A 25,358-nucleotide genomic window follows, 5' to 3' on the forward strand; every position below is an offset into this window, starting at 1 on the left:
GTTGTCTCTACCTTCTTGCCCTTTGTGCTCTTGTCTGTGCCCAATAATGTTTGTACCATGTTTTGTGCTGCTACCATGTTGTGTTGCTACCATGTTGTTGTCATGTTGTGTTGCTACCATGCTGTGTGGTCATGTGTTGCTGCCTTGCTATGTTGTTGTTTTAGGTCTCTCTTATCGTGATGTGTGTTTTGTCCTATATTTATATATTATTGTTTTATCCCCCGTCCCCGCAGGAGGCCTTTTGCCTTTTGACTGACTAGTTAAATAAAAGTTATATAAAATAAAAAATGTAATAGATTATGTTGTTGTTGAAATGAGGTGGACACAATGTTTTGCCCAGTCGGTAATTACACTATAGTTTCCTCATCAAACCAAATCTGTTCTGAATCATACAGGAAGCAACGTTTACAGCTTTTATCAACGTGGGAAAATAAGCATCGAATTCTTAACTGCAATCACAGGCATTAATAACCTATGTTTATTATAATCATTATTATTATTAGTAGTAGTAGTAATACAATTGTTTAAATTATTTTCGTTTTCATTAAGCTGATAAAAGCATCATTATAGCTGTTGTCAAAACATGTGAGTTGGGGTAATTTCAGCTCTATAAATGATACATTTTATTTTGAGGTCGATGTAATAGCGTATATTAATGTTTTGTTATAGGAAGCTAGAAACACCATTCGAAACGCCATGTCTGAAGTTATACTTGAATTTAAACAATTATTTAAAAAAAAAAATGTTATGACCTCCTAATAATTGTTGTTATTTTTATTTTAGATTTTTGGATTTGAAAATCAGACTCGTGTGTATGTTTGTTTGATTACATGAAACGTTGAAATGCACAGGCTACACATCTCCAATTTGTTATTTTGACCAATGTCTTGTTTATAACTGTATTTTAGCACCTGGGATTTAATCAAGAACACAAAATAGTAGTATATTTGCTTGCCTTTAGTTCTTTCCGTAGACGCATCCGGCTCGGCTCAACCCGTACATTTCTTATGTCTGGGCTGCAAACTACAGTAAAACCTTTTCCACAAAATAGGTTGTAGACCTACTTTTACTATAATTGGTGGGATGACCGGTAAGCAAACAAATGTATTTATCAACTATATATAATTATTGCAACAAATATGATAGGCCTTTATGTGTTGCAGATTTTAATATTCTTGAAATATTCCAAAAAAAAATAACAGAATTTGTTCAACCAAAATATAACATTGAAGTTGCAATATGCTGTGTGGATGGTTGGTATTGTTTAAAACAACACGGCTTTTAATGAACCTAAATAGAAGGGGGAAAAAACACAAGAAACCCCTTTCTCCTTCCCAACACATGTTGACAAGATTTGGTCCACTCTGATTTATAGACGAGAAAAGACTGGCTGCATGAACAGAGCACTCTGGCTTCACGCAGGGATAAAGAGAAGGAAAGGAAGGAGGAGAGATGAGGAGTAGAGAACTAATGAGGAATAGTAGACTGCCCAATCCTGGCGCGCTCTGCTTTAATTACATCCATGGAAAGAACGAGGCAGAGAGGCACCGCGCACACATCTGGATTCAATCTGCAGCCCTTTGATGGCATCAAGTGTTCTTCTGCCAGATGAGGGGGGCAGGGGGCCCGGGGCTGAGATGGGTTGGCTGGGCCAGGCAGGCAGCGTGGACCTCAGAACAGGCCCATTGATGAGGGGGGCAGGGGGCCCGGGGCTGAGATGGGTTGGCTGGGCCAGGCAGGCAGCTTGGACCTCAGAACAGGCCCATTGATGAGGGGGGCAGGGGGCCCGGGGCTGAGATGGGTTGGCTGGGCCAGGCAGGCAGCTTGGACCTCAGAACAGGCCCATTGATGCCATTCCACCATACGGGACCCCCCTCGTCCTCTCTCTCTCTCTCTCTGACCAGGCGATCAAACGCACGCAACGGTTACAGTTTCAAAAGCCCGTTTCCTCTATGTAGTTTGCGTGTGACTGCAGACCCAGCCTGTGCAGTCAGAAATATAACTGTACCACACGTATAGGCTGTCATGTTTTTGATTGTAGGCGATGTAGAGTCTCCGCTATGCAGAGAAAGAGGGTTATTCTTTTACGCACAACATGTGCTGCACTTAGAAAAGGTTGGCTTATATATCCAAAACAGATTTGAGTTATGCCAAAGCTATGATTTTTAAATGTGAAATGACAACCTCCAACTGATATACTGCAGACATGTTGTAGCCCCATATCATTGCGCATGTATGTAAATCAGCTATGTAAATATGTTGTGTGGGCATACCTATTCAAAACAATGCTCTATTCAAAGATATTATCCGCCATAAATCCATTATAATTATTACCATGTGGCAGAATACAATGTATTAGTACGGCTGCAATGAAAACACTGAGAGGCATAGACTTCAATTATCAAAAATCCTCATTTCCGACTGCCAAAACTTAAGTCGGTTAATCAGCGCTTTTTTTTGTGATGGTGTGCATTGTTGAAGGGGGTGGGGTGTGCTTCACACAAGAGGACATGGACTGTCAGAGTCAGCGCAGAAAGCATTGCCACGTAATTACAGACTCCTTTTAGGGCGATCAGTTTACCCCAGGGTCTTCAAATGGTGCTTTATTTCCCCCTCTCAGCCGCCCTGTGCGTGACACTCACTTCGGCCTGTTCCCTTCCCGATACCAGAGGCTCGCTCTGCCTCGCAGGGTCCTGGGCGTTGAGCGATAGATTTTTACTCAAAACGCGCGAATCGTTCCTTTTTACCCCAGCTCAGTCATACCGCGGTCTGGATTCACAGGCGAGGAGAGGAGAAACTTTTACCCCAGCTCAGTCATACCGCGGTCTGGACTCACAGGCGAGGAGAGGAGAAACTTTTACCCCAGCTCAGTCATACCGCGGTCTGGACTCACAGGCGAGGAGAGGAGGAACTTTTACCCCAGCTCAGTCATACCGCGGTCTGGACTCACAGCCGAGGAGAGGAGAAACTTTTACCCCAGCTCAGTCATACCGCGGTCTGGACTCACAGGCGAGGAGAGGAGGAACTTTTACCCTAGCTCAGTTATACCGCGGTCTGGACTCACAGGCGAGGAGAGGAGGATCTTTTACCCCAGCTCAGTTATACCGCGGTCTGGACTAACAGCCGAGGAGAGGAGACACTTTTACCACAGCTCAGTCATACCGCGGTCTGGACTCACAGCCGAGGAGAGGAGACACTTTTACCACAGCTCAGTCATACCGCGGTCTGGACTCACAGCCGAGGAGAGGAGACACTTTTACCACAGCTCAGTCATACCGCGGTCTGGACTCACAGCCGAGGAGAGGAGACACTTTTACCACAGCTCAGTCATACCGCGGTCTGGACTCACAGCCGAGGAGAGGAGAAACTTTTACCCCAGCTCAGTCATACCGTGGTCTGGACTCACAGCCGAGGAGAGGATAAACTTGCTATAGCCAACTACTCTTTGTGTTTAAAACTCCGGGGAATATCCAGGAAGAAGTCAAATGTTGTTGTGTTGTATGTTTCGGGGTTTTATTTGACGAGGTGAGGGGCCTCTAATCGGGTGGAATCGAACAGGGGACCATACTTCTAGCTTAAAGTGGAGTGATTTGGATCTGTAAAACCAACGGCTTTCCAACCAAATGCATACAAAACGAGCCCTGTCTCGAGTTGAAACCAGCGCTGTTATGGGTTCGGAGTTATTGTTGATATTTTTCTGTGCGTCGAGTATAAGTTAGCTAGGTAGCTTTGTTATATGCGAATAGGTGTTTAGCCCTCTGTATTGAGTCAGCGTCATGACTTCTGGCTATGCGCATGTAATGGACAGACAAGACTCACTGACTAGCCGTCTGGAGAGCCCGATATCAGCCAAACTGGAAACACTTCAGGCCAAGAAGAACTTCTCTGTCAGTCACCTGTTGGATCTGGAGGAGGCGCGGGAGATGGTAGGGGCTCAGGCCAATGAGAGCGCCGGGGATGCGGGAAGGAGTATGGTGGAGTCCCCGGGGCTGACCAGCGGCAGCGATACGACGCAGCAGGAGAGTAAGTTAGTTGATGGGTGGATGGTGTCGCCTTCCTCCGGTGTAGAATAGCTGTAATACGCTGTGATATCAGACAGAGAAAATTGTCACGTTAGTAAACACACGTCCGTGAAACAACACCAATGTTTTCCTCAGGCTTTCTTAACCTTTCCCGGGTAACCTGGGAAGGGATGGAGGCGCATAAAGCTGCTCATAGCGCACAATGAACATATGCTTTTATTCGTGTTTTTTATATAGAGCCTCTATACTCCTTCAGATTGACCAATCACAGCCCTTTTTATAGAGCCTCTATACTCCTTTAGATTGATCAATCACAGCCCTTTATATAGAGCCTCTATACTCCTTTAGATTGACCAATCACAGCCCTTTTTATAGAGCCTCTATACTCCTTTAGATTGACCAATCACAGCCCTTTTTATAGAGCCTCTATACTCCTTTAGATTGATCAATCACAGCCCTTTATATAGAGCCTCTATACTCCTTTAGATTGATCAATCACAGCCCTTTTTATAGAGCCTCTATACTCCTTTAGATTGATCAATCACAGCCCTTTATATAGAGCCTCTATACTCCTTCAGATTGACCAATCACAGCCCTTTTTATAGAGCCTCTATACTCCTTTAGATTGATCAATCACAGCCCTTTATATAGAGCCTCTATACTCCTTTAGATTGATCAATCACAGCCCTTTATATAGAGCCTCTATACTCCTTTAGATTGACCAATCACAGCCCTTTTTATAGAGCCTCTATACTCCTTTAGATTGATCAATCACAGCCCTTTATATAGAGCCTCTATACTCCTTTAGATTGATCAATCACAGCCCTTTATATAGAGCCTCTATACTCCTTTAGATTGATCAATCACAGCCCTTTTTATAGAGCCTCTATACTCCTTTAGATTGACCAATCACAGCCCTTTTTATAGAGCCTCTATACTCCTTTAGATTGACCAATCACAGCCCTTTTTATAGAGCCTCTATACTCCTTTAGATTGACCAATCACAGCCCTTTTTATAGAGCCTCTATACTCCTTTAGATTGACCAATCACAGCCCTTTTTATAGAGCCTCTATACTCCTTTAGATTGACCAATCACAGCCCTTTTTATAGAGCCTCTATACTCCTTTAGATTGACCAATCACAGCCCTTTTTATAGAGCCTCTATACTCCTTTAGATTGACCAATCACAGCCCTTTATATAGAGCCTCTATACTCCTTTAGATTGACCAATCACAGCCCTTTATATAGAGCCTCTATACTCCTTCAGATTGACCAATCACAGCCCTTTATATAGAGCCTCTATACTCCTTCAGATTGACCAATCACAGCCCTTTATATAGAGCCTCTATACTCCTTTAGATTGATCAATCACAGCCCTTTATATAGAGCCTGTATACTCCTTTAGATTGACCAATCACAGCCCTTTATATAGAGCCTGTATACTCCTTTAGATTGACCAATCACAGCCCTTTATATAGAGCCTCTATACTCCTTTAGATTGATCAATCACAGCCCTTTTTATAGAGCCTCTATACTCCTTTAGATTGATCAATCACAGCCCTTTATATAGAGCCTGTATACTCCTTTAGATTGACCAATCACAGCCCTTTATATAGAGCCTGTATACTCCTTTAGATTGACCAATCACAGCCCTTTATATAGAACCTCTATACTCCTTTAGATTGATCAATCACAGCCCTTTATATAGAGCCTCTATACTCCTTTAGATTGATCAATCACAGCCCTTTTTATAGAGCCTCTATACTCCTTTAGATTGATCAATCACAGCCCTTTTTATAGAGCCTCTATACTCCTTTAGATTGATCAATCACAGCCCTTCTATAGAGCCTCTATACTCCCATTAGATTGATCAATCACAACCCTTCTATAGAGCCTCTATACTCCCATTAGATTGATCCATCACAACCCTTCTATAGAGCCTCTATACTCCCATTAGATTGATCAATCACAACCGTTTTTTTCACAGACCTGCAAAGTAGGCTTCAGAGAAAATCTACATTTCTATACAATTTAAAAACTCTAAAATGCTATCTGGAGAACAACAAAAACAAAACTGCTACAAACACATAGCCTATTAGCTATACAATTAGCTGCTACAAACACATAGCCTATTAGCTATACAATTAGCTGCTACAAACACATAACCTATTAGCTATACAATTAGCCGCTACAAACACATAGCCTATTAGCTATACAATTAGCCGCTACAAACACATATGATATCTGAGCGAGAGTGACTAACAGCAGTGGGCCCCCTGGAGGTGTGGGCCGCTGGGCACGTGCCCTTCACGCCTGGTCAATAATTAGGCCATGATTACTACACGTTTAGATACCTGACTAGACTAACTAGACTAATGTACCAATCAAATATTTTTTTTCCTGACATGGGCTAATCAAATCAGATCAAAGTTTATTTGTCACATGCGCTGAATACAACAGGTGTAGTAAACCTCACAGTGAAATGCTGAATACAACAGGTGTAGTAGACCTCACAGTGAAATGCTGAATACAACAGGTGTAGACCTGACAGTGAAATGCTTACTTACAGGCTCTAACCAATAGTGCAAAAAAGGTATTAGGTGAACAATAGGTAAGTAAAGAAATAAAACAACAGTAAAAAGACAGGCTATATACAGTAGCGAGGCTATAATAGTAGCGAGGCTACATACAGACACCGGTTAGTCAGGCTGATTGAGGTAGTATGTACACGTAGATATGATAATTGAGTGATTGTCAGGGAATGACACATAGCAACAGGAACACTGCTGATGCTCAACCAAGTTTCTGAATTGCACCGTGAGTATTTCAACCAAGTTTCTGAATTGCACCGTGCGTATTTCAACCAAGTTTCTGAATTGCACCATGCGTATTTCAACCAAGTTTCTGAATTGCACGTGGGTATTTCAACCAAGTTTCTGAATTGCACCCTGCGTATTTCAACCAAGTTTCTGAATTGCACCGTGCGTATTTCAACCAAGTTTCTGAATTGCACCGTGCGTATTTCAACCAAGTTTCTGAATTGCACCGTGCGTATTTCAACCAAGTTTCTGAATTGCACCGTGCGTATTTCAACCAAGTTTCTGAATTGCACCGTGCGTATTTCAACCAAGTTTCTGAATTGCACCGTGCGTATTTCAACCAAGTTTCTGAATTGCACCGTGCGTATTTCAACCAAGTTTCTGAATTGCACCGTGCGTATTTCAACCAAGTTTCTGAATTGCACCGTGCGTATTTCAACCAAGATTCTGAATTGCACCGTGCGTATTTCAACCAAGTTTCTGAATTGCACCGTGCGTATTTCAACCAAGTTTCTGAATTGCACCGTGCGTATTTCAACCAAGTTTCTGAATTGCACCGTGCGTATTTCAACCAAGTTTCTGAATTGCACCGTGCGTATTTCAACCAAGTTTCTGAATTGCACCGTGCGTATTTCAACCAAGTTTCTGAATTGCACCGTGCGTATTTCACTATTCTAACTGTCAACAGTAAATTGCGACCCTTGACTGAGTTCTAATTAGATTTTTTAGGAGGTTCGGTCCTCGATGTACTCATACGTCTACCAGTGGAACGACCCCAGCAGCTAATAACTCTTATTATGATGTCATCACCCTGTGATGCAGTAGGTCTGTTGCCATGTCGCCCTCAATTATTGGTCTTTACTGGTAAAAACATCATTAGCAGAAAAGAAGTAGTTTGCTTTAAATAAAGACAACCGTGTAAAGTTATTCTGTTATGCAGGCTTTTTAGAAATAATGTTTTTAGGCTTATATTTCAGGACCAGGCTCGGCCTAATTCTGTGTCACACATCTATTGTGTTATGTTTATTACATAATCAACAACAGACTTCTCACTACACGTGTAGGCCTACAGTTAAGCTTTAGTGAGTACTGTAATACATGTACGAACCCTATTGTCTCATAAAGAGACAGCATGCAGAGGAGATTATTCTTGGCCTATATTTTAGACCAACAAAATCAAGTGGAATCCATTTTAAATGTGTGAGGTTAAAAATGTATAATAAAACCATTTATGAAGGTGAGTTATTTTTTTTTAAACTGTAGGCTTAAGTAAATGCTTCAAAAAGTAGCATATTCTTTAATAAACACCAATAGTCAATGCAAAGCTAAAAAGCTAGACCCTCTCAAGCAGGCTATAAATGAGTTCTTACAGGATTCAATTTTGGACGCAATCGAGTGTAAACATGCAGCTCTATGTTTGTTTACATCGTTCAGAAATGAATGTTGACAGGCCTCTTAAATTAATCACGTGAGTGTTTCTTCAGAGCGGCTGGATGAAAGAGATGGTGGCAGGTTTCCTCCAGATGTGACGCTTGACATTCAGGCCAAAGAGTTCAATCTTGGTTTCATCAGACGAGAGAATGTTTCTCATGGTCTGAGAGTCTTTAGGTGCCTTTTGGCAAACTCCAAGCTGGCTGTCATGTGCCTTTTACTGAAGAGTGGCTTCTGTCTGGCCACTCTACCATAAAGGCCTGATTGGTGGAGTGCTGCAGAGATGGTTTTCCTTCTGGAAGGTTCTCCCATCTCCACAGAGGAACTTTGTTCTAGGTCACCTCCCTGACCAAGGCCCTTCTCCCCCGATTGCTCAGTTTGTCCGAACGGCCAGCTCTAGGAAGAGTCTTGGTGGTTCCAAACTTCTTCCTTTTAAGAATGATGGAGGCCACTGTGTTCTTGGGGACCTTCAATGCTGCAGACATTTTTTGGTACCCTTCCCCAGATCTGTGCCTTGACACAATCCTGTCTCGGAGCTCACGGACAATTCCTTCGACCTCATGGCTTGGTTTTTGCTCTGACATGCCCTGTCATCTGTGGGACCTTATATAAACAGGTGTGTGCCTTTCCAAATCATGTCCAATCATTTGAATTTACCACAGGTGGACTCCAATCAAGTTGTAGAAACATCTCAAGGATGATCAATGGAAACAGGATGCACCTGAGCTCAATTTTGAGTCTCATAGCAAAGGGTCGGAATACTTATGTAAATAAGGTATTTCAGTTTTTATTTTCAATGCATTTGCTAAGATTTCAAAAAACCTGTTTTCACTTTTTCATTATGAGGTATTGTGTAAAAAAATAAGAATATTGAGTAAAAAAAAACATTCTTTTAGAATAAAACTGTAACGTAACAAAATGTGTGAAAAAGAGTCGGAATATTTTCCCGAAGCCACTGTATATTATTAAATACTGAAATTGTAGGCTAGCCTAAAGTTTGCCCCTAATAATCAAATGATATGTGACATTTTGAGTCTTCCAGATGCACATCTTCCACTGCATTGATCAGGCTAGAAATACACTAGGAGACTATAACTGTCCGGTTGAGGTTTAGGGTCAAATAACATTTATCACATGTTCCATTAGAACAATAGATGTGTTATAATCTTGAAAGTTTATATCTCGTGGATAATTATGACCGTGCCAATATTATCACATAAAGGTTCAGGATCTGAAAGCAGAAATTATAATAATATCGAAACTAAATAAAACACAATTGAAGTAAAAGTCAATTCAAAACTCTAGAACACAATCCACAGTCAACATTTGGTTCTATGTAGCAGGGCTGTATTCATGATCTGTGTATTGGAATCTGTTCTGTACTGCTCTCAATGTGTATAGGGCTATATTTCCATATACCTGTTTGTGTGTTTGTCAGTGTTCATATTGACATGTGTATCTGTGTTTCTCGCTAGATAAGCACGTGAGTTCTAAGGAGAAGAAGAGAAAGCAACGTCGTAACAGAACAACCTTCAACAGCAGTCAGCTGCAGGCACTAGAGAGAGTGTTTGAGAGGACACACTACCCTGACGCCTTCGTACGGGAGGACCTGGCACGCAGGGTTAACCTCATTGAGACGAGGGTACAGGTGAGAGTCAGGGTTAACCTCACTGAGGTATGGGTACAGGTGAGAGTCGGGGTTAACCTCACTGAGGTATGGGTACAGGTGAGAGTCAGGGTTAACCTCATTGAGACACGGGTACAGGTGAGAGTCAGGGTTAACCTCACTGAGGTACGGGTACAGGTGAGAGTCAGGGTTAACCTCACTGAGGTACGGGTACAGGTGAGAGTCAGGGTTAACCTCACTGAGGTACAGGTGAGAGTCAGGGTTAACCTCACTGAGGTACAGGTGAGAGTCAGGGTTAACCTCACTGAGGTACAGGTGAGAGTCAGGGTTAACCTCACTGAGGTACAGGTGAGAGTCAGGGTTAACCTCACTGAGGTACAGGTGAGAGTCAGGGTTAACCTCACTGAGGTACAGGTGAGAGTCAGGGTTAACCTCACTGAGGTACAGGTGAGAGTCAGGGTTAATCTCACTGAGGTACAGGTGAGAGTCAGGGTTAACCTCACTGAGGTACGGGGTACAGGTGAGAGTCAGGGTTAGACTCACTGAGGTACAGGTACAGGTGAGAGTCAGGGTTAACCTCACTGAGGTACAGGTGAGAGTCAGGGTTAATCTCACTGAGGTACAGGTGAGAGTCAGGTTTAACCTCACTGAGGTACGGGGTACAGGTGAGAGTCAGGGTTAACCTCACTGAGGTACAGGTGAGTCAGGGTTAACCTCACTGAGGTACGGGTACAGGTGAGAGTCAGGGTTAACCTCACTGAGGTACGGGTACAGGTGAGAGTCAGGGTTAATCTCACTGAGGTACAGGTGAGAGTCAGGGTTAACCTCACTGAGGTACGGGTACAGGTGAGAGTCAGGGTTAACCTCACTGAGGTACAGGTGAGAGTCAGGGTTAACCTCACTGAGGTACGGGTACAGGTGAGAGTCAGGGTTAACCTCACTGAGGTACAGGTGAGAGTCAGGGTTAACCTCACTGAGGTACGGGTACAGGTGAGAGTCAGGGTTAACCTCACTGAGGTATGGGTACAGGTGAGAGTCAGGGTTAACCTCACTGAGGTACAGGTGGGAGTCAGGGTTAACCTCACTGAGGTACGGGTACAGGTGAGAGTCAGGGTTAACCTCACTGAGGTACAGGTGAGAGTCAGGGTTAACCTCACTGAGGTACGGGTACAGGTGAGAGTCAGGGTTAACCTCATTGAGACACGGGTACAGGTGAGAGTCAGGGTTAACCTCACTGAGGTACAGGTGAGAGTCAGGGTTAACCTCACTGAGGTACGGGGTACAGGTGAGAGTCAGGGTTAACCTCACTGAGACACGGGTACAGGTGAGATTCAGGGTTAACCTCACTGAGTTACGGGTACAGGTGAGAGTCAGGGTTAACCTCACTGAGGTACAGGTGAGAGTCAGGGTTAACCTCATTGAGGTACAGGTGAGAGTCAGGGTTAACCTCACTGAGGTACGGGTACAGGTGAGAGTCAGGGTTAACCTCACTGAGGTACAGGTGAGAGTCAGGGTTAACCTCACTGAGGTACAGGTGAGAGTCAGGGTTAACCTCACTGAGGTACGGGGTACAGGTGAGAGTCAGGGTTAACCTCACTGAGGTACAGGTGAGAGTCAGGGTTAACCTCACTGAGACACGGGTACAGGTGAGATTCAGGGTTAACCTCACTGAGGTACGGGTACAGGTGAGAGTCAGGGTTAACCTCACTGAGGTACAGGTGAGAGTCAGGGTTAACCTCACTGAGGTACAGGTGAGAGTCAGGGTTAACCTCACTGAGGTACAGGTGAGAGTCAGGGTTAACCTCACTGAGACACGGGTACAGGTGAGAGTCAGGGTTAACCTCACTGAGGTACAGGTGAGAGTCAGGGTTAACCTCACTGAGACACGGGTACAGGTGAGATTCAGGGTTAACCTCACTGAGTTACGGGTACAGGTGAGAGTCAGGGTTAACCTCACTGAGGTACAGGTGAGAGTCAGGGTTAACCTCACTGAGGTACAGGTGAGAGTCAGGGTTAACCTCACTGAGACACGGGTACAGGTGAGAGTCAGGGTTAACCTCACTGAGGTACAGGTGAGAGTCAGGGTTAACCTCACTGAGACACGGGTACAGGTGAGAGTCAGGGTTAACCTCACTGAGGTACAGGTGAGAGTCAGGGTTAACCTCACTGAGGTACAGGTGAGAGTCAGGGTTAACCTCACTGAGGTACAGGTGAGGGTCAGGGTTAACCTCACTGAGGTACAGGTGAGAGTCAGGGTTAACCTCACTGAGGTACAGGTGAGAGTCAGGGTTAACCTCACTGAGGTACAGGTGAGAGTCAGGGTTAACCTCACTGAGGTACGGGTACAGGTGAGAGTCAGGGTTAACCTCACTGAGGTACAGGTGATAGTCAGGGTTAACCTCACTGAGGTACAGGTACAGGTGAGAGTCAGGGTTAACCTCACTGAGGTACAGGTGAGAGTCAGGGTTAATCTCACTGAGGTACAGGTGAGAGTCAGGGTTAACCTCACTGAGGTACGGGTACAGGTGAGAGTCAGGGTTAACCTCACTGAGGTACAGGTGAGAGTCAGGGTTAATCTCACTGAGGTACAGGTGAGAGTCAGGGTTAACCTCACTGAGGTACAGGTGAGAGTCAGGGTTAACCTCACTGAGGTACAGGTGAGAGTCAGGGTTAACCTCACTGAGGTACAGGTGAGAGTCAGGGTTAATCTCACTGAGGTACAGGTACAGGTGAGAGTCAGGGTTAATCTCACTGAGGTACAGGTACAGGTGAGAGTCAGGGTTAATCTCACTGAGGTACAGGTACAGGTGAGAGTCAGGGTTAACCTCACTGAGGTACAGGTGAGAGTCAGGGTTAATCTCACTGAGGTACAGGTACAGGTGAGAGTCAGGGTTAACCTCACTGAGGTACAGGTACAGGTGAGGGTCAGGGTTAACCTCACTGAGGTACAGGTGAGAGTCAGGGTTAACCTCACTGAGGTACAGGTGAGAGTCAGGGTTAACCTCACTGAGGTACAGGTGAGAGTCAGGGTTAACCTCACTGAGGTACAGGTGAGAGTCAGGGTTAATCTCACTGAGGTACAGGTACAGGTGAGAGTCAGGGTTAATCTCACTGAGGTACAGGTACAGGTGAGAGTCAGGGTTAATCTCACTGAGGTACAGGTACAGGTGAGAGTCAGGGTTAACCTCACTGAGGTACAGGTGAGAGTCAGGGTTAATCTCACTGAGGTACAGGTACAGGTGAGAGTCAGGGTTAATCTCACTGAGGTACAGGTACAGGTGAGAGTCAGGGTTAATCTCACTGAGGTACAGGTACAGGTGAGAGTCAGGGTTAATCTCACTGAGGTACAGGTACAGGTGAGAGTCAGGGTTAACCTCACTGAGGTACAGGTGAGAGTCAGGGTTAATCTCACTGAGGTACAGGTACAGGTGAGAGTCAGGGTTAACCTCACTGAGGTACAGGTACAGGTGAGAGTCAGGGTTAACCTCACTGAGGTACAGGTGAGAGTCAGGGTTAACCTCACTGAGGTACAGGTGAGAGTCAGGGTTAACCTCACTGAGGTACGGGTGAGAGTCAGGGTTAACCTCACTGAGGTACAGGTGAGAGTCAGGGTTAACCTCACTGAGGTACAGGTGAGAGTCAGGGTTAACCTCACTGAGGTACGGGTACAGGTGAGAGTCAGGGTTAACCTCACTGAGGTACAGGTGAGAGTCAGGGTTAACCTCACTGAGGTACGGGTACAGGTGAGAGTCAGGGTTAACCTCATTGAGACACGGGTACAGGTGAGAGTCAGGGTTAACCTCACTGAGGTACAGGTGAGAGTCAGGGTTAACCTCACTGAGGTACAGGTGAGAGTCAGGGTTAACCTCACTGAGGTACAGGTGAGAGTCAGGGTTAACCTCACTGAGGTACGGGTACAGGTGAGAGTCAGGGTTAACCTCACTGAGGTACGGGTACAGGTGAGAGTCAGGGTTAACCTCACTGAGGTACAGGTGAGAGTCAGGGTTAACCTCACTGAGGTACGGGTACAGGTGAGAGTCAGGGTTAACCTCACTGAGGTACAGGTGAGAGTCAGGGTTAACCTCACTGAGGTACAGGTGAGAGTCAGGGTTAACCTCACTGAGGTACGGGTACAGGTGAGAGTCAGGGTTAACCTCACTGAGGTACAGGTGAGAGTCAGGGTTAACCTCACTGAGACACGGGTACAGGTGAGATTCAGGGTTAACCTCACTGAGTTACGGGTACAGGTGAGAGTCAGGGTTAACCTCATTGAGACACGGGTACAGGTGAGAGTCAGGGTTAACCTCACTGAGGTACGGGTACAGGTGAGAGTCAGGGTTAACCTCACTGAGGTACAGGTGAGAGTCAGGGTTAACCTCACTGAGGTACAGGTGAGAGTCAGGGTTAACCTCACTGAGGTACAGGTGAGAGTCAGGGTTAACCTCACTGAGGTACAGGTGAGAGTCAGGGTTAACCTCACTGAGGTACGGGGTACAGGTGAGAGTCAGGGTTAACCTCACTGAGGTACAGGTGAGAGTCAGGGTTAACCTCACTGAGGTACAGGTGAGAGTCAGGGTTAACCTCACTGAGGTACAGGTGAGAGTCAGGGTTAACCTCACTGAGGTACAGGTGAGAGTCAGGGTTAACCTCACTGAGGTACAGGTGAGAGTCAGGGTTAACCTCACTGAGGTACAGGTGAGAGTCAGGGTTAACCTCACTGAGGTACAGGTGTGAGTCAGGGTTAACCTCACTGAGGTACAGGTGAGAGTCAGGGTTAACCTCACTGAGGTACAGGTGAGAGTCAGGGTTAACCTCACTGAGGTACGGGTACAGGTGAGAGTCAGTTTTAATCTCACTGAGGTACGGGTACAGGTGAGAGTCAGTCTCTCTAATGATGTTCACCTGTCGTCTCTCTCTCTCACTAACGATGTTCACCTGTCCTCTCTCTCTCTCTAACAATGTTCACCTGTCGTCTCTCTCTCTCACTAATGATGTTCACCTGTCCTCTCTCTTTCTCACTAACGATGTTCCCCTGTCCTCTCTCTCACTAATGATGTTCACCTGTCCTCTCTCTTTCTCACTAACGATGTTCACCTGTCCTCTCTCTCACTAATGATGTTCACCTGTCCTCTCTCTTTCTCACTAACGATGTTCCCCTGTCCTCTCTCTCTCTAATGATGTTCACCTGTCATCTCTCACTAACGATGTTCACCTGTCCTCTCTCTCTCTTTCACTAACGATGGTTACCTGTCCTCTCTCTCTCTTTCACTAACGATGGTTACCTGTCCTCTCTCTCTCTCTCTAACGATGTTTACCTGTCATCTCTCTCTAACGATGTTTACCTGTCACCTCTCTCTCTCTAACGATGTTCCACCTGTGATCTCTCTCTCTCTCTAACGATGTTCACCTGTCCTCTCTCTAACGATGTTGTCCTGTCCTCTCTCTAACGATGTTCTCCTGTCCTCTCTCTAAAGATGTTCTCCTGTCATCTCTCTAACGATGTTCTCCTGTCCTCTCTCTAACGATGTTCACCTGTCCTCTCTCTAACGATGTTCACCTGTCATCTCTCTAAAGATGTTTACCTGTCATCTCTCTCTCTCTAACGATGTTCACCTGTCCTCTCTCTAACGATGTTCACCTGTCATCTCTCTAACGATGTTCACCTGTCATCTCTCTAAAGATGTTTACCTGTCATCTCTCTCTCTAACGATGTTCTCCTGTCCTCTCTCTAACGATGTTCACCTGTCATCTCTCTAAAGATGTTTACCTGTCATCTCTCTCTCTCTAACGATGTTTACCTGTCATCTCTCTAAAGATGTTTACCTGTCACCTCTCTCTCTAACGATGTTCACCTGTCCTCTCTCTAACGATGTTCTCCTGTCCTCTCTCTAACGATGTTCTCCTGTCCTCTCTCTAACGATGTTCTCCTGTCCTCTCTCTAACGATGTTCTCCTGTCCTCTCTCTAAAGATGTTCTCCTGTCCTCTCTCTAACGATGTTCACCTGTCCTCTCTCTAACGATGTTCTCCTGTCCTCTCTCTAACGATGTTCTCCTGTCCTCTCTCTAAAGATGTTCTCCTGTCCTCTCTCTAACGATGTTCTCCTGTCCTCTCTCTAACGATGTTCTCCTGTCCTCTCTCTAAAGATGTTCTCCTGTCCTCTCTCTAACGATGTTCTCCTGTCCTCTCTCTAACGATGTTCACCTGTCCTCTCTCTAAAGATGTTTACCTGTCATCTCTCTAACGATGTTCTCCTGTCCTCTCTCTAACGATGTTTACCTGTCATCTCTCTCTCTCTAACGATGTTTACCTGTCATCTCTCTCTCTCTAACGATGTTTACCTGTCATCTCTCTCTCTCTAACGATGTTTACCTGTCCTCTCTCTAACGATGTTCTCCTGTCCTCTCTCTAACGACGTTCTCCTGTCCTCTCTCCCCAGGTGTGGTTTCAGAACAGGAGGGCTAAGTTCCGTCGTAACGAGCGTGCTATGCTGGCCAGTAAAAATTCCTCCATGATAAAGTCCTACTCTCGTGACCTCACGGCAGTGGAGCAGCCAATCGTACCTCTCCCCGCCCCTCGACCCAACGACTACTTGTCCTGGGGCTCCTCTTCACCCTACAGGTAAGGACAGGTAACTGTCTCAGCTCTTTTGATTTGGGTTTTAAACTGTATGTCAGATACAGGCTGGGATTTAATAAAAAACTCAGTACTTTGTTGAAGCACCTTTGGCAGCGATTACAGCCTCAAGTGTTCTTGGGTATGAAGCTACAAGTTTGGCACACCTGTATTTGGGGAGTTTCTCCCATTCTTCTTTGCAGATCCTCTCAAGCTCTGTCAGGTTGGATGGGGAGGGTTTCTGCACAGCTATTTTCAGGTCTCTCCAGAGATCGAGTTCGATCGGATTCAAGTCCGGGCTCTGGCTGGGCCGCTCAAGGACATTCAGAGAATTGCGTTGTCTTGGCTGTGTGCTTAGGGTCGTTGTCCTGTTGGAAGGTGAACCTTCGCCCCAGTCTGAGGTCCTGAGCAGGTTTTCATCAAGGATCTGTCTGTACTTTGCTCCGTTCATCTTTCCCTCGATCCTGACTAGTCTCCCAGTCCCTGCCGCTGAAAAACATCCCCATAGCATGATGCTTTCACCACCATGCTTCACGGTAGGGATGGTGCCAGGTTTCCTCCAGACGTGACGCTTTGCATTCAGGCCAAAGAGTTCAATCTTGGTTTCATCAGACCAGAGAATCTTGTTTCTCATGGTCAGAGTCCTTTAGGTGCCTTTTGGCAAACTCCAAGCGGGCTGTCATGTGCCTTTTACTGAGGAGTGGCTTCCTTCTGGCCAGTCTACCATAAAGGCCTGAATGGTGGAGTGCTGCAGAGATGGTTGTCCTTCTGGAAGGTTCTCCCATCTCAACAGAGGAACTATGGAGCTTTGTCAGAGTGACCATCAGGTTCTTGGTAAACAAGGCCCTTCTCCCCTGATCGCTCAGTTTGGCCGGGCGGCCCGCTCTAGAAAGAGTCTTGGTGGTTCCAAACTTCTTCCATTTAAGAATGATAGAGGCCAGTGTGTTCTTGGGGACCTTCAATACAGGTGGACTCCAATCAAGTTGTAGAAACATCTCAAGGATGATCAATGGAAACAGGATGCACCTGAGCTCAATTTCAAGTCTCATAGCAAAGGGTCTGAATACTTATGTAATAAAGGTATTTTTTGTTTTTGATATTTAATACATTTGCTAAAATTTCTAAAAAACGGTTTCCTCAATGTCATTATGGGGTATTGTGTGTAGATTGTTGATGATTTTTTTTTAATCCATTTTAGAATAAGGCTGTAACGTAACAAAATGTGGAAAGAGTCAAGGGGTCTGAATACTTTCCGAAGGCACTGTATATTGAGTTCACAGTCCCTATTCTGAGTTCACAGTCCCTATTCTGAGTTCACAGTCTCTATTCTGAGTTCACACTCCCAATACTGTAGACATACTACTATATTTACCCATGGGAATGCCCATGCTAGCTCCACTGTAAATACTGTATGAAACTGGTTCAAATCGTTTTTTCCCTTTCTCTTGACAAGGATGTCCTTGCGTGCAATGGAAGTCATAAATTACATATTTTAGGGGTTAGGGTTATAGTTAGGGTTACGGGTTAGGGTTAGGGTTAGGGGTTATGGTTAGGGGTTATGGTTAGGGTTAGGGGTTAGGGGTTAGGGTTATTGTTAGGGGTTAGGGTTATGGTTAGGGGTTAGGGTTAGGAGTTATGGTTAGGGGTTATGGTTAGGGTTATGGTTAGGGGTTAGGGTTATCGTTAGGGGTTAGGGTTTTAGGGTTAGGGGTTAGGGTTAGGGGTTAGGGTTATCGTTAGGGGTTAGGGTTAGGAGTTATGGTTAGGGGTTATGGTTATGGTTAGGGGTTAGGGTTATTGTTAGGGGTTAGGGTTATCGTTAGGGGTTAGGGTTTTAGGGTTAGGGTTATGGTTAGGGGTTAGGGTTATCGTTAGGGGTTAGGGTTTTAGGGTTAGGGGTTAGGGTTAGGGGTTAGGGGTTATGGTTAGGGGTTAGAGTTAGGGTTAGGGGTTAGGGTTAGGGGTTATGGTTAGGGTTAGGGTTAGGGTTATCGTTAGGGGTTAGGGTTATGGTTATGGTTAGGGTTAGGGGTTATGGTTAGGGCTTATGGTTATGGTTAGGGGTTAGGTTTATGGTTAGGGGTTATGGTTAGGGGTTAGGTTTATGGTTAGGGGTTAGAGGTTAGGGTTAAGGGTTATGGTTAGGGGTTAGGGTTAGGGGTTAGGGTTAGGGGTTAGGGGTTAGAGGTTAGAGGTTAGGGGTTAGGGGTTATGGTTAGGGGTTATGGTTAGGGGTTAGAGGTTAGGGTTAAGGGTTAGGGTTAGGGTTAGGGTTAGGGTTAGGGGTTAGGGTTAGGGGTTAGGGGTTAGGGGTTATGGTTAGGGGTTAGAGGTTAGGGTTAAGGGTTATGGTTAGGGGTTAGGGTTAGGGTTAGGGGTTAGGGGTTATGGTTAGGGGTTAGGGGTTAGGGGTTAGAGGTTAGGGGTTAGGGTTAGGGGTTAGGGGTTATGGTTAGGGGTTAGGGGTTAGAGGTTAGGGTTAAGGGTTATGGTTAGGGGTTAGGGGTTAGGAGTTAGAGGTTAGGGGTTAGGGGTTAGAGGTTAGGGGTTAGAGGTTAGGGGTTATGGTTAGGGGTTAGGGGTTATGGTTAGGGGTTATGGTTAGGGGTTAGGGGTTATGGTTAGGGGTTAGGGGTTATGGTTAGGGGTTAGGGGTTAAGGGTTATGGTTAGGGGTTAGGTAGTTAATAGATAGTTGAATAATTACTCTATTTTCTCCCTAACTCTCTAGTGCCATGGTTAGGGTTAGGGGTTAGGGGTTAAGGGTTAAGGGTTAGGGTTAGGGTTAGGGGTTAGGGTTAATAGATAGTTAAATAATTACTCTATTTTCTCCCTAACTCTCTAGTGCCATGGTTAGGGTTAGGGTTAGGGTTAATAGATAGTTGAATAATTACTCTATTTTCTCCCTAACTCTCTAGTGCCATGGTTAGGGTTAGGGTTAGGGTTAGGGGTTAGGGTTAATAGATAGTTGAATAATTACTCTATTTTCTCCCTAACTCTCTAGTGCCATGGCAGTGTACCCCCCTACCTGTTCCCCCACCACCTCAGCCCAGGGGATGAACATGGCTAACAGCATCGCTAACCTCCGGCTCAAAGCCAAGGAGTACAGCCTCAACCAGGTGCCTACTGTCAACTGATGAAGAGGAGGAAGATAAATGCTTCTTCTAAAGTCTAGAGAGTTCTACAGAGAAATCACGTTCACCAAAGGACGACACAACAACCAGCTCAACCTGCAGAAATCACGTTCACCAAAGGACGACACAGCACCAGCTCAACCTGCAGAAATCACGTTCACCAAAGGATGACACAGCAACCAGCTCAACCTGCAGAAATCACGTTCACCAAAGGATGACACAGCAACCAGCTCAACCTGCAGAAATCACGTTCACCAAAGGATGACACAGCAACCAGCTCAAACTGCAGAAATCACGTTCACCAAAGGATGACACAGCACCAGCTCAACCTGCAGAAATCACGTTCACCAAAGGATGACACAGCAACCAGCTCAAACTGCAGAAATCACGTTCACCAAAGGATGACACAGCAACCAGCTCAACCTGCAGAAATCACGTTCACCAAAGGACGACACAGCAACCAGCTCAACCTGCAGAAATCACGTTCACCAAAGGACGACACAGCAACCAGCTCAAACTGCAGTCTTTGTTTTTGACGGCACGTCATAATTTCAATGAATGTATTTAGTGTGTTTTTATGTGTGCGATCGTCTACAGAAAACTGGTCCGAAACGCGAGAGACATTTGAGAGCATATCCTGTCTAGCTAAGGGGCCACGATGGCCAACGATTGAGACTGAATGTGATGCATTAAACCAGAGGGTAACTGACTGTATTCAACAATGTTATATAGTTTTAGTACCAACTTCCTCTCCTCACTCTGGCATTTCAAACATTTGGGGACCTTTGGGAGACTTGTATTGATTTCTATATTTTTGGGCTGGTTTGAAAACTTTTGGAAAGTTTTTTGTAGATTTATTTTGATAACTCTGGACTTTTGATGAATTCTAACCCAAAACAAAGACAAAAACAATCAGACAAACTTTTCTAACCCTTTTCCTTTTCCCAGCACTGGCCTGAGGAGCCAAGCCTTCTCTCCTGGAGTTAAATGAGGAGCCAAGCCTTCTCTCCTGGAGTTAAATGAGGAGCCAAGCCTTCTCTCCTGGAGTTAAATGAGGAGCCAAGCCTTCTCTCCTGGAGTTATATGAGAAGCAAAGTTTTCTCTCCTGGAGTTAAATGAGGAGCCAAGTCTTCTCTCCTGGAGTTAAATGAGGAGCCAAGCCTTCTCTCCTGGAGTTAAATGAGGAGCCAAGCCTTCTCTCCTGGAGTTAAATGAGGAGCCAAGCCTTCTCTCCTGGAGTTAAATGAGGAGCCAAGCCTTCTCTCCTGGAGTTAAATGAGGAGCCAAGCCTTCTCTCCTGGAGTTAAATGAGGAGCCAAGCCTTCTCTCCTGGAGTTAAATGAGGAGCCAAGCCTTCTCTCCTGGAGTTATATGAGAAGCAAAGTTTTCTCTCCTGGAGTTAAATGAGGAGCCAAGTCTTCTCTCCTGGAGTTAAATGAGGAGCCAAGCCTTCTCTCCTGGAGTTATATGAGGAGCCAAGTCTTCTCTCCTGGAGTTAAATGAGGAGCCAAGCCTTCTCTCCTGGAGTTAAATGAGGAGCCAAGCCTTCTCTCCTGGAGTTAAATGAGGAGCCAAGCCTTCTCTCCTGGAGTTAAATGAGAAGCCAAGTCTTCTCTACTGGAGTTATATGAGGAGCCAAGTCTTCTCTCCTGGAGTTAAATGAAGAGCCAAGCCTTCTCTCCTGGAGTTAAATGAGAAGCCAAGTCTTCTCTCCTGGAGTTAAATGAGAAGCCAAGTCTTCTCTCCTGGAGTTATATGAGAAGCCAAGCCTTCTCTCCTGGAGTTATATGAGGAGCCAAGCCTTCTCTCCTGGAGTTAAATGAGAAGCCAAGCCTTCTCTCCTGGAGTTAAATGAGAAGCCAAGCCTTCTCTCCTGGAGTTAAATGAGGAGCCAAGTCTTCTCTCCTGGAGTTAAATGAGGAGCCAAGTCTTCTCTCCTGGAGTTAAATGAGAAGCCAAGCCTTCTCTCCTGGAGTTATATGAGGAGCCAAGTCTTCTCTCCTGGAGTTATGATGGTACTATATGGGACTTATTATAGACTTATTTTCAGTTGGATACGGTCATCTTTTGTTAATGCCTTACACAGCCACAGGTCAAGTTGATTCAACATGTTTTAATCGACCCCATTAGTCTTTTGAATTTAATAAGGCCTAACAGCTTTAATAGCCTCTGTTTATACCCTGATATATCTTTAATCGACCCCATTAGTCTGTTTAATAAGGACTAACAGCTTTAATAGCCTCTGTTTATACCGTTATATCTTTATTAGTAACGACCGTCTGCAATAAAGAGATGCTGTCCTTCACAGGATACTTCACTGTACTGACACCATGTTAACACTGCAACGTTCTAGGGGCGCTTCATGATGTTCTTTTGACTTATGTTTAAAGAAGTAAAAATGTCATCCTGCAGACTCATAGAGGGCTACTAGGGGGAAACCATGTCTATAAAGGCTTTGTGTTAATTGTGTGTTCGTTAGAGAGCTGTATTAGTTTTACGAAAATCATATATACGCTGAGTGTACAAAACATTAGGAACACCTTCCTAATGTTGAGTTGCGCGCTACAAACGAATATGACCCAACTATGGAGACTCTCACGATTCTTTACGACCCTCTACAAGTGTCACGGGACTCATCTGACGTGTAACCTGGAAACGCTTTCAAAAATGAATGGAAGTATGGAAGTATACTGAACAAAACATGTAAAGTGTTGGTCCCATTTTTGATGAGCTGAAATAAAAGATCACAGAAATATTGAATACGTTCAAAAAGCTTGTTTCTTTCAAATGTTGTGCACAAATTTGTTTCCATCCCTGTTAGTGAGCATTTCTCCTTCACCAAGATTATCCATACACCTGATAGGTGTGGCATATCAAGAAGCTGATTAAACATCATGATTACACAGGTGCACCTTGTGCTTGGGACAATAAAAGGCCACTCTAAAATGTGCAGTTTTATCACAAGACCATGCCACAGATTCCTCGAGTTTTGAGTGAGCGTGCAATTGGCACGCTGACTACAGGAATGTCCACCAGAGCTGTTGCCAGATAATTTAATGTTTATTTCTCTACCATAAGCCACCTCCAACATCATTTTTACAGAATTTGGCAGTACGTCCAACCGGCCTCACATCCGCAGACCACATATAACCAGCCAAGGAAGCCAAGAAACTCCACAAGGATCTCCACATCTGGGGTTTCCACCTGCGGGATCATCTGAGAACAGCCACCCAGACAGCTGATGAAACTGAGTATTTCTGTCTGTAATAAAGCCCTTTTGTGGGGGGAAAAAATATTCTGATTGGCTGGGCCTGGCTCCCCAGTGGGTGGGCCTATGCCCTCCCAGGCCCACCCATGGCTGCGCCCCTGCCCAGTCATGTGAAATCCATAGATTCAGGGCTAATTTATTTATTTCAATTGACTGATTTCCTTATATGAACTGTAACTCTGTAAAATCTTAGAAATTGTTGCATGTTGCGTTTATATTTTTGTTCAGTGTAGCAACATGATCGTATTTAGAGTTAGCAATCTGTAACTAAGTGAGTTCCCACTTCCTCAGGGGGTGAATAATACAACCTAGGCCAATATGCACAAAGATGTCCATAAAATACATCTAATAATTCTGGATCCTATTTTGACAGGTTGTACATTTAAATATAAATCGTACATTCCCTGGATGTGTTAGATGAAATAGCTTACTTTTTGTTTCTCAGTTGTTTTACAGGAAAATAATGTTCTCGTGGCTACTGTTGATATAGTAGGTTGTGTTGGAGACCACCTAAAGCGAGACCGATTTGAAGACCAAGACCAAAACCAGAAAAATGCGAGTCCAATTGAAGACCATTATTGTAATTTTGCCAAAGCACCATCAAAATAATGTCCAGTATTTCCGTGTTCATATTTCAGAATACTTTATGTATTCTTTCCACATTCCGAATAGTGAAAAAAATGCATGGCACATTCTTAGAATGTTTGGGAATGACGTATTCTAAGGCATTTGTGAAAATTATATAGAAATATAGGAGTGGGAAAGAGGACGTGCTTTTGGACAATTAATATAGACACTGCAGTAAATAAAACCTAATATAAACATCTGTCTTGTCCAGGACCGGAGTCTACACAGATCGGTGGGCTATAGTCAATCAGAGCTACATGGATAACAGTCGTTCAAGCTCTTGCTAGTGTAGCAGTGTGATGTTGTTCCACTAGATTATGCACCACGTTGTACACAAATAGGCCAGGTCAAGAGGGGATGTTAATCATTTAGTAATAATAATTCAGCGTGTTTTTTATTTAATTACAGCTGCATAGCTAATGTTATTATTTGGTGTACAAACACTTTTTCATATCAATATTGTACATACACGTGATTGTAAAAGTTGTGTATATTTTGGTTTGGCCCGTCGCGGGTTATCTGTATTTCCGTCCCCCCTTAATGTTCTCTTTTTGCCTGACCTTCGGCATAGCAAGGTGCCGGAGAGCTGTGACTGCGCCCAGGGCTAAAGTATTGTGTGTTGTTTTTCGTGTGCAGGGCAAATAAAAATAATTCAACCAGCAGACCTCCAGTTGTGGCAGTGTCCTAATTAAAAGTACACAACGCAGAACGAACCACGCTACACTAGCTAACCAAATGACACCTGCATCTCTAACTGTGTGTATGTAACAGTATAACTTCAGTCCGTCCCCTCGCCCCGACCGCGAACCAGGGACCCTCTGCACACACCAACAACAGTCACCCACGAAGCATCGTTACCCATCGCTACACAAGAACCACTACTTCAAGGTCTCAGAGCAAGTGACGTCACTGATTGAAAGGCTATTAGCGCGCACCACCACTAACTAGCTAGCCATTTCACATCCACTACATATAGACACCAAAAAAAACGATATGAGGGGAAACAGTCAGTCACCCACTCCTCCAATGACATGACATCCTCCTAGCAGCTAGCTATCTAGCCGATATGAGGGGAAACAGTCAGTCAGTCACTCCTCCAATGACATGACATCCTCCTAGCAGCTAGCTATCTAGCCGATATGAGGGGAAACAGTCAGTCAGTCACTCCTCCAATGACATGACATCCTCCTAGCAGCTAGCTATCTAGCCGATATGAGGGGAAACAGTCAGTCAGCCACTCCTCCAATGACATGACATCCTCCTAGCAGCTAGCTATCTAGCCGATATGAGGGGAAACAGTCAGTCAGCCACTCCTCCAATGACATGACATCCTCCTAGCAGCTAGCTATCTAGCCGATATGAGGGGAAACAGTCAGTCAGTCACTCCTCCAATGACATGACATCCTCCTAGCAGCTAGTTATCTAGCCGATATGAGGGGAAACAGTCAGTCAGTCACCCACTCCTCCAATGACATGACATCCTCCTAGCAGCTAGTTATCTAGCCGATATGAGGGGAAACAGTCAGTCAGTCACCCACTCCTCCAATGACATGACATCCTCCTAGCAGCTAGCTATCTAGCCGATATGAGGGGAAACAGTCAGTCAATCACACCTCCAATGACATGACATCCTCCTAGCAGCTAGCTATCTAGCCGATATGAGGGGAAACAGTCAGTCAATCACTCCTCCAATGACATGACATCCTCCTAGCAGCTAGCTATCTAGCCGATATGAGGGGAAACAGTCAGTCACCCACTCCTCCAATGACATGACATCCTCCTAGCAGCTAGCTATCTAGCCGATATGAGGGGAAACA

At 44.9% G+C, this 25,358-nt stretch overlaps 1 protein-coding gene across 1 annotated transcript; it reads left to right on the forward strand.

The window, feature by feature from the left end:
- Window positions 1-2,500: 2,500 nt before the first annotated feature.
- Window positions 2,501-22,406, forward strand: LOC139550055 (paired mesoderm homeobox protein 1-like). The gene is made up of 4 exons (XM_071360638.1): window positions 2,501-4,023; window positions 9,749-9,921; window positions 16,338-16,519; window positions 19,517-22,406. Exons 1-4 carry the CDS (start codon window positions 3,777-3,779, stop codon window positions 19,647-19,649), a joined length of 735 nt encoding a protein of 244 aa, XP_071216739.1. The 5' UTR covers window positions 2,501-3,776; the 3' UTR covers window positions 19,650-22,406.
- Window positions 22,407-25,358: the final 2,952 nt, after the last annotated feature.

This window comes from Salvelinus alpinus, chromosome 23, assembly GCF_045679555.1.
Source record: "Salvelinus alpinus chromosome 23, SLU_Salpinus.1, whole genome shotgun sequence".
Classification (NCBI taxonomy): domain Eukaryota; kingdom Metazoa; phylum Chordata; class Actinopteri; order Salmoniformes; family Salmonidae; genus Salvelinus; species Salvelinus alpinus.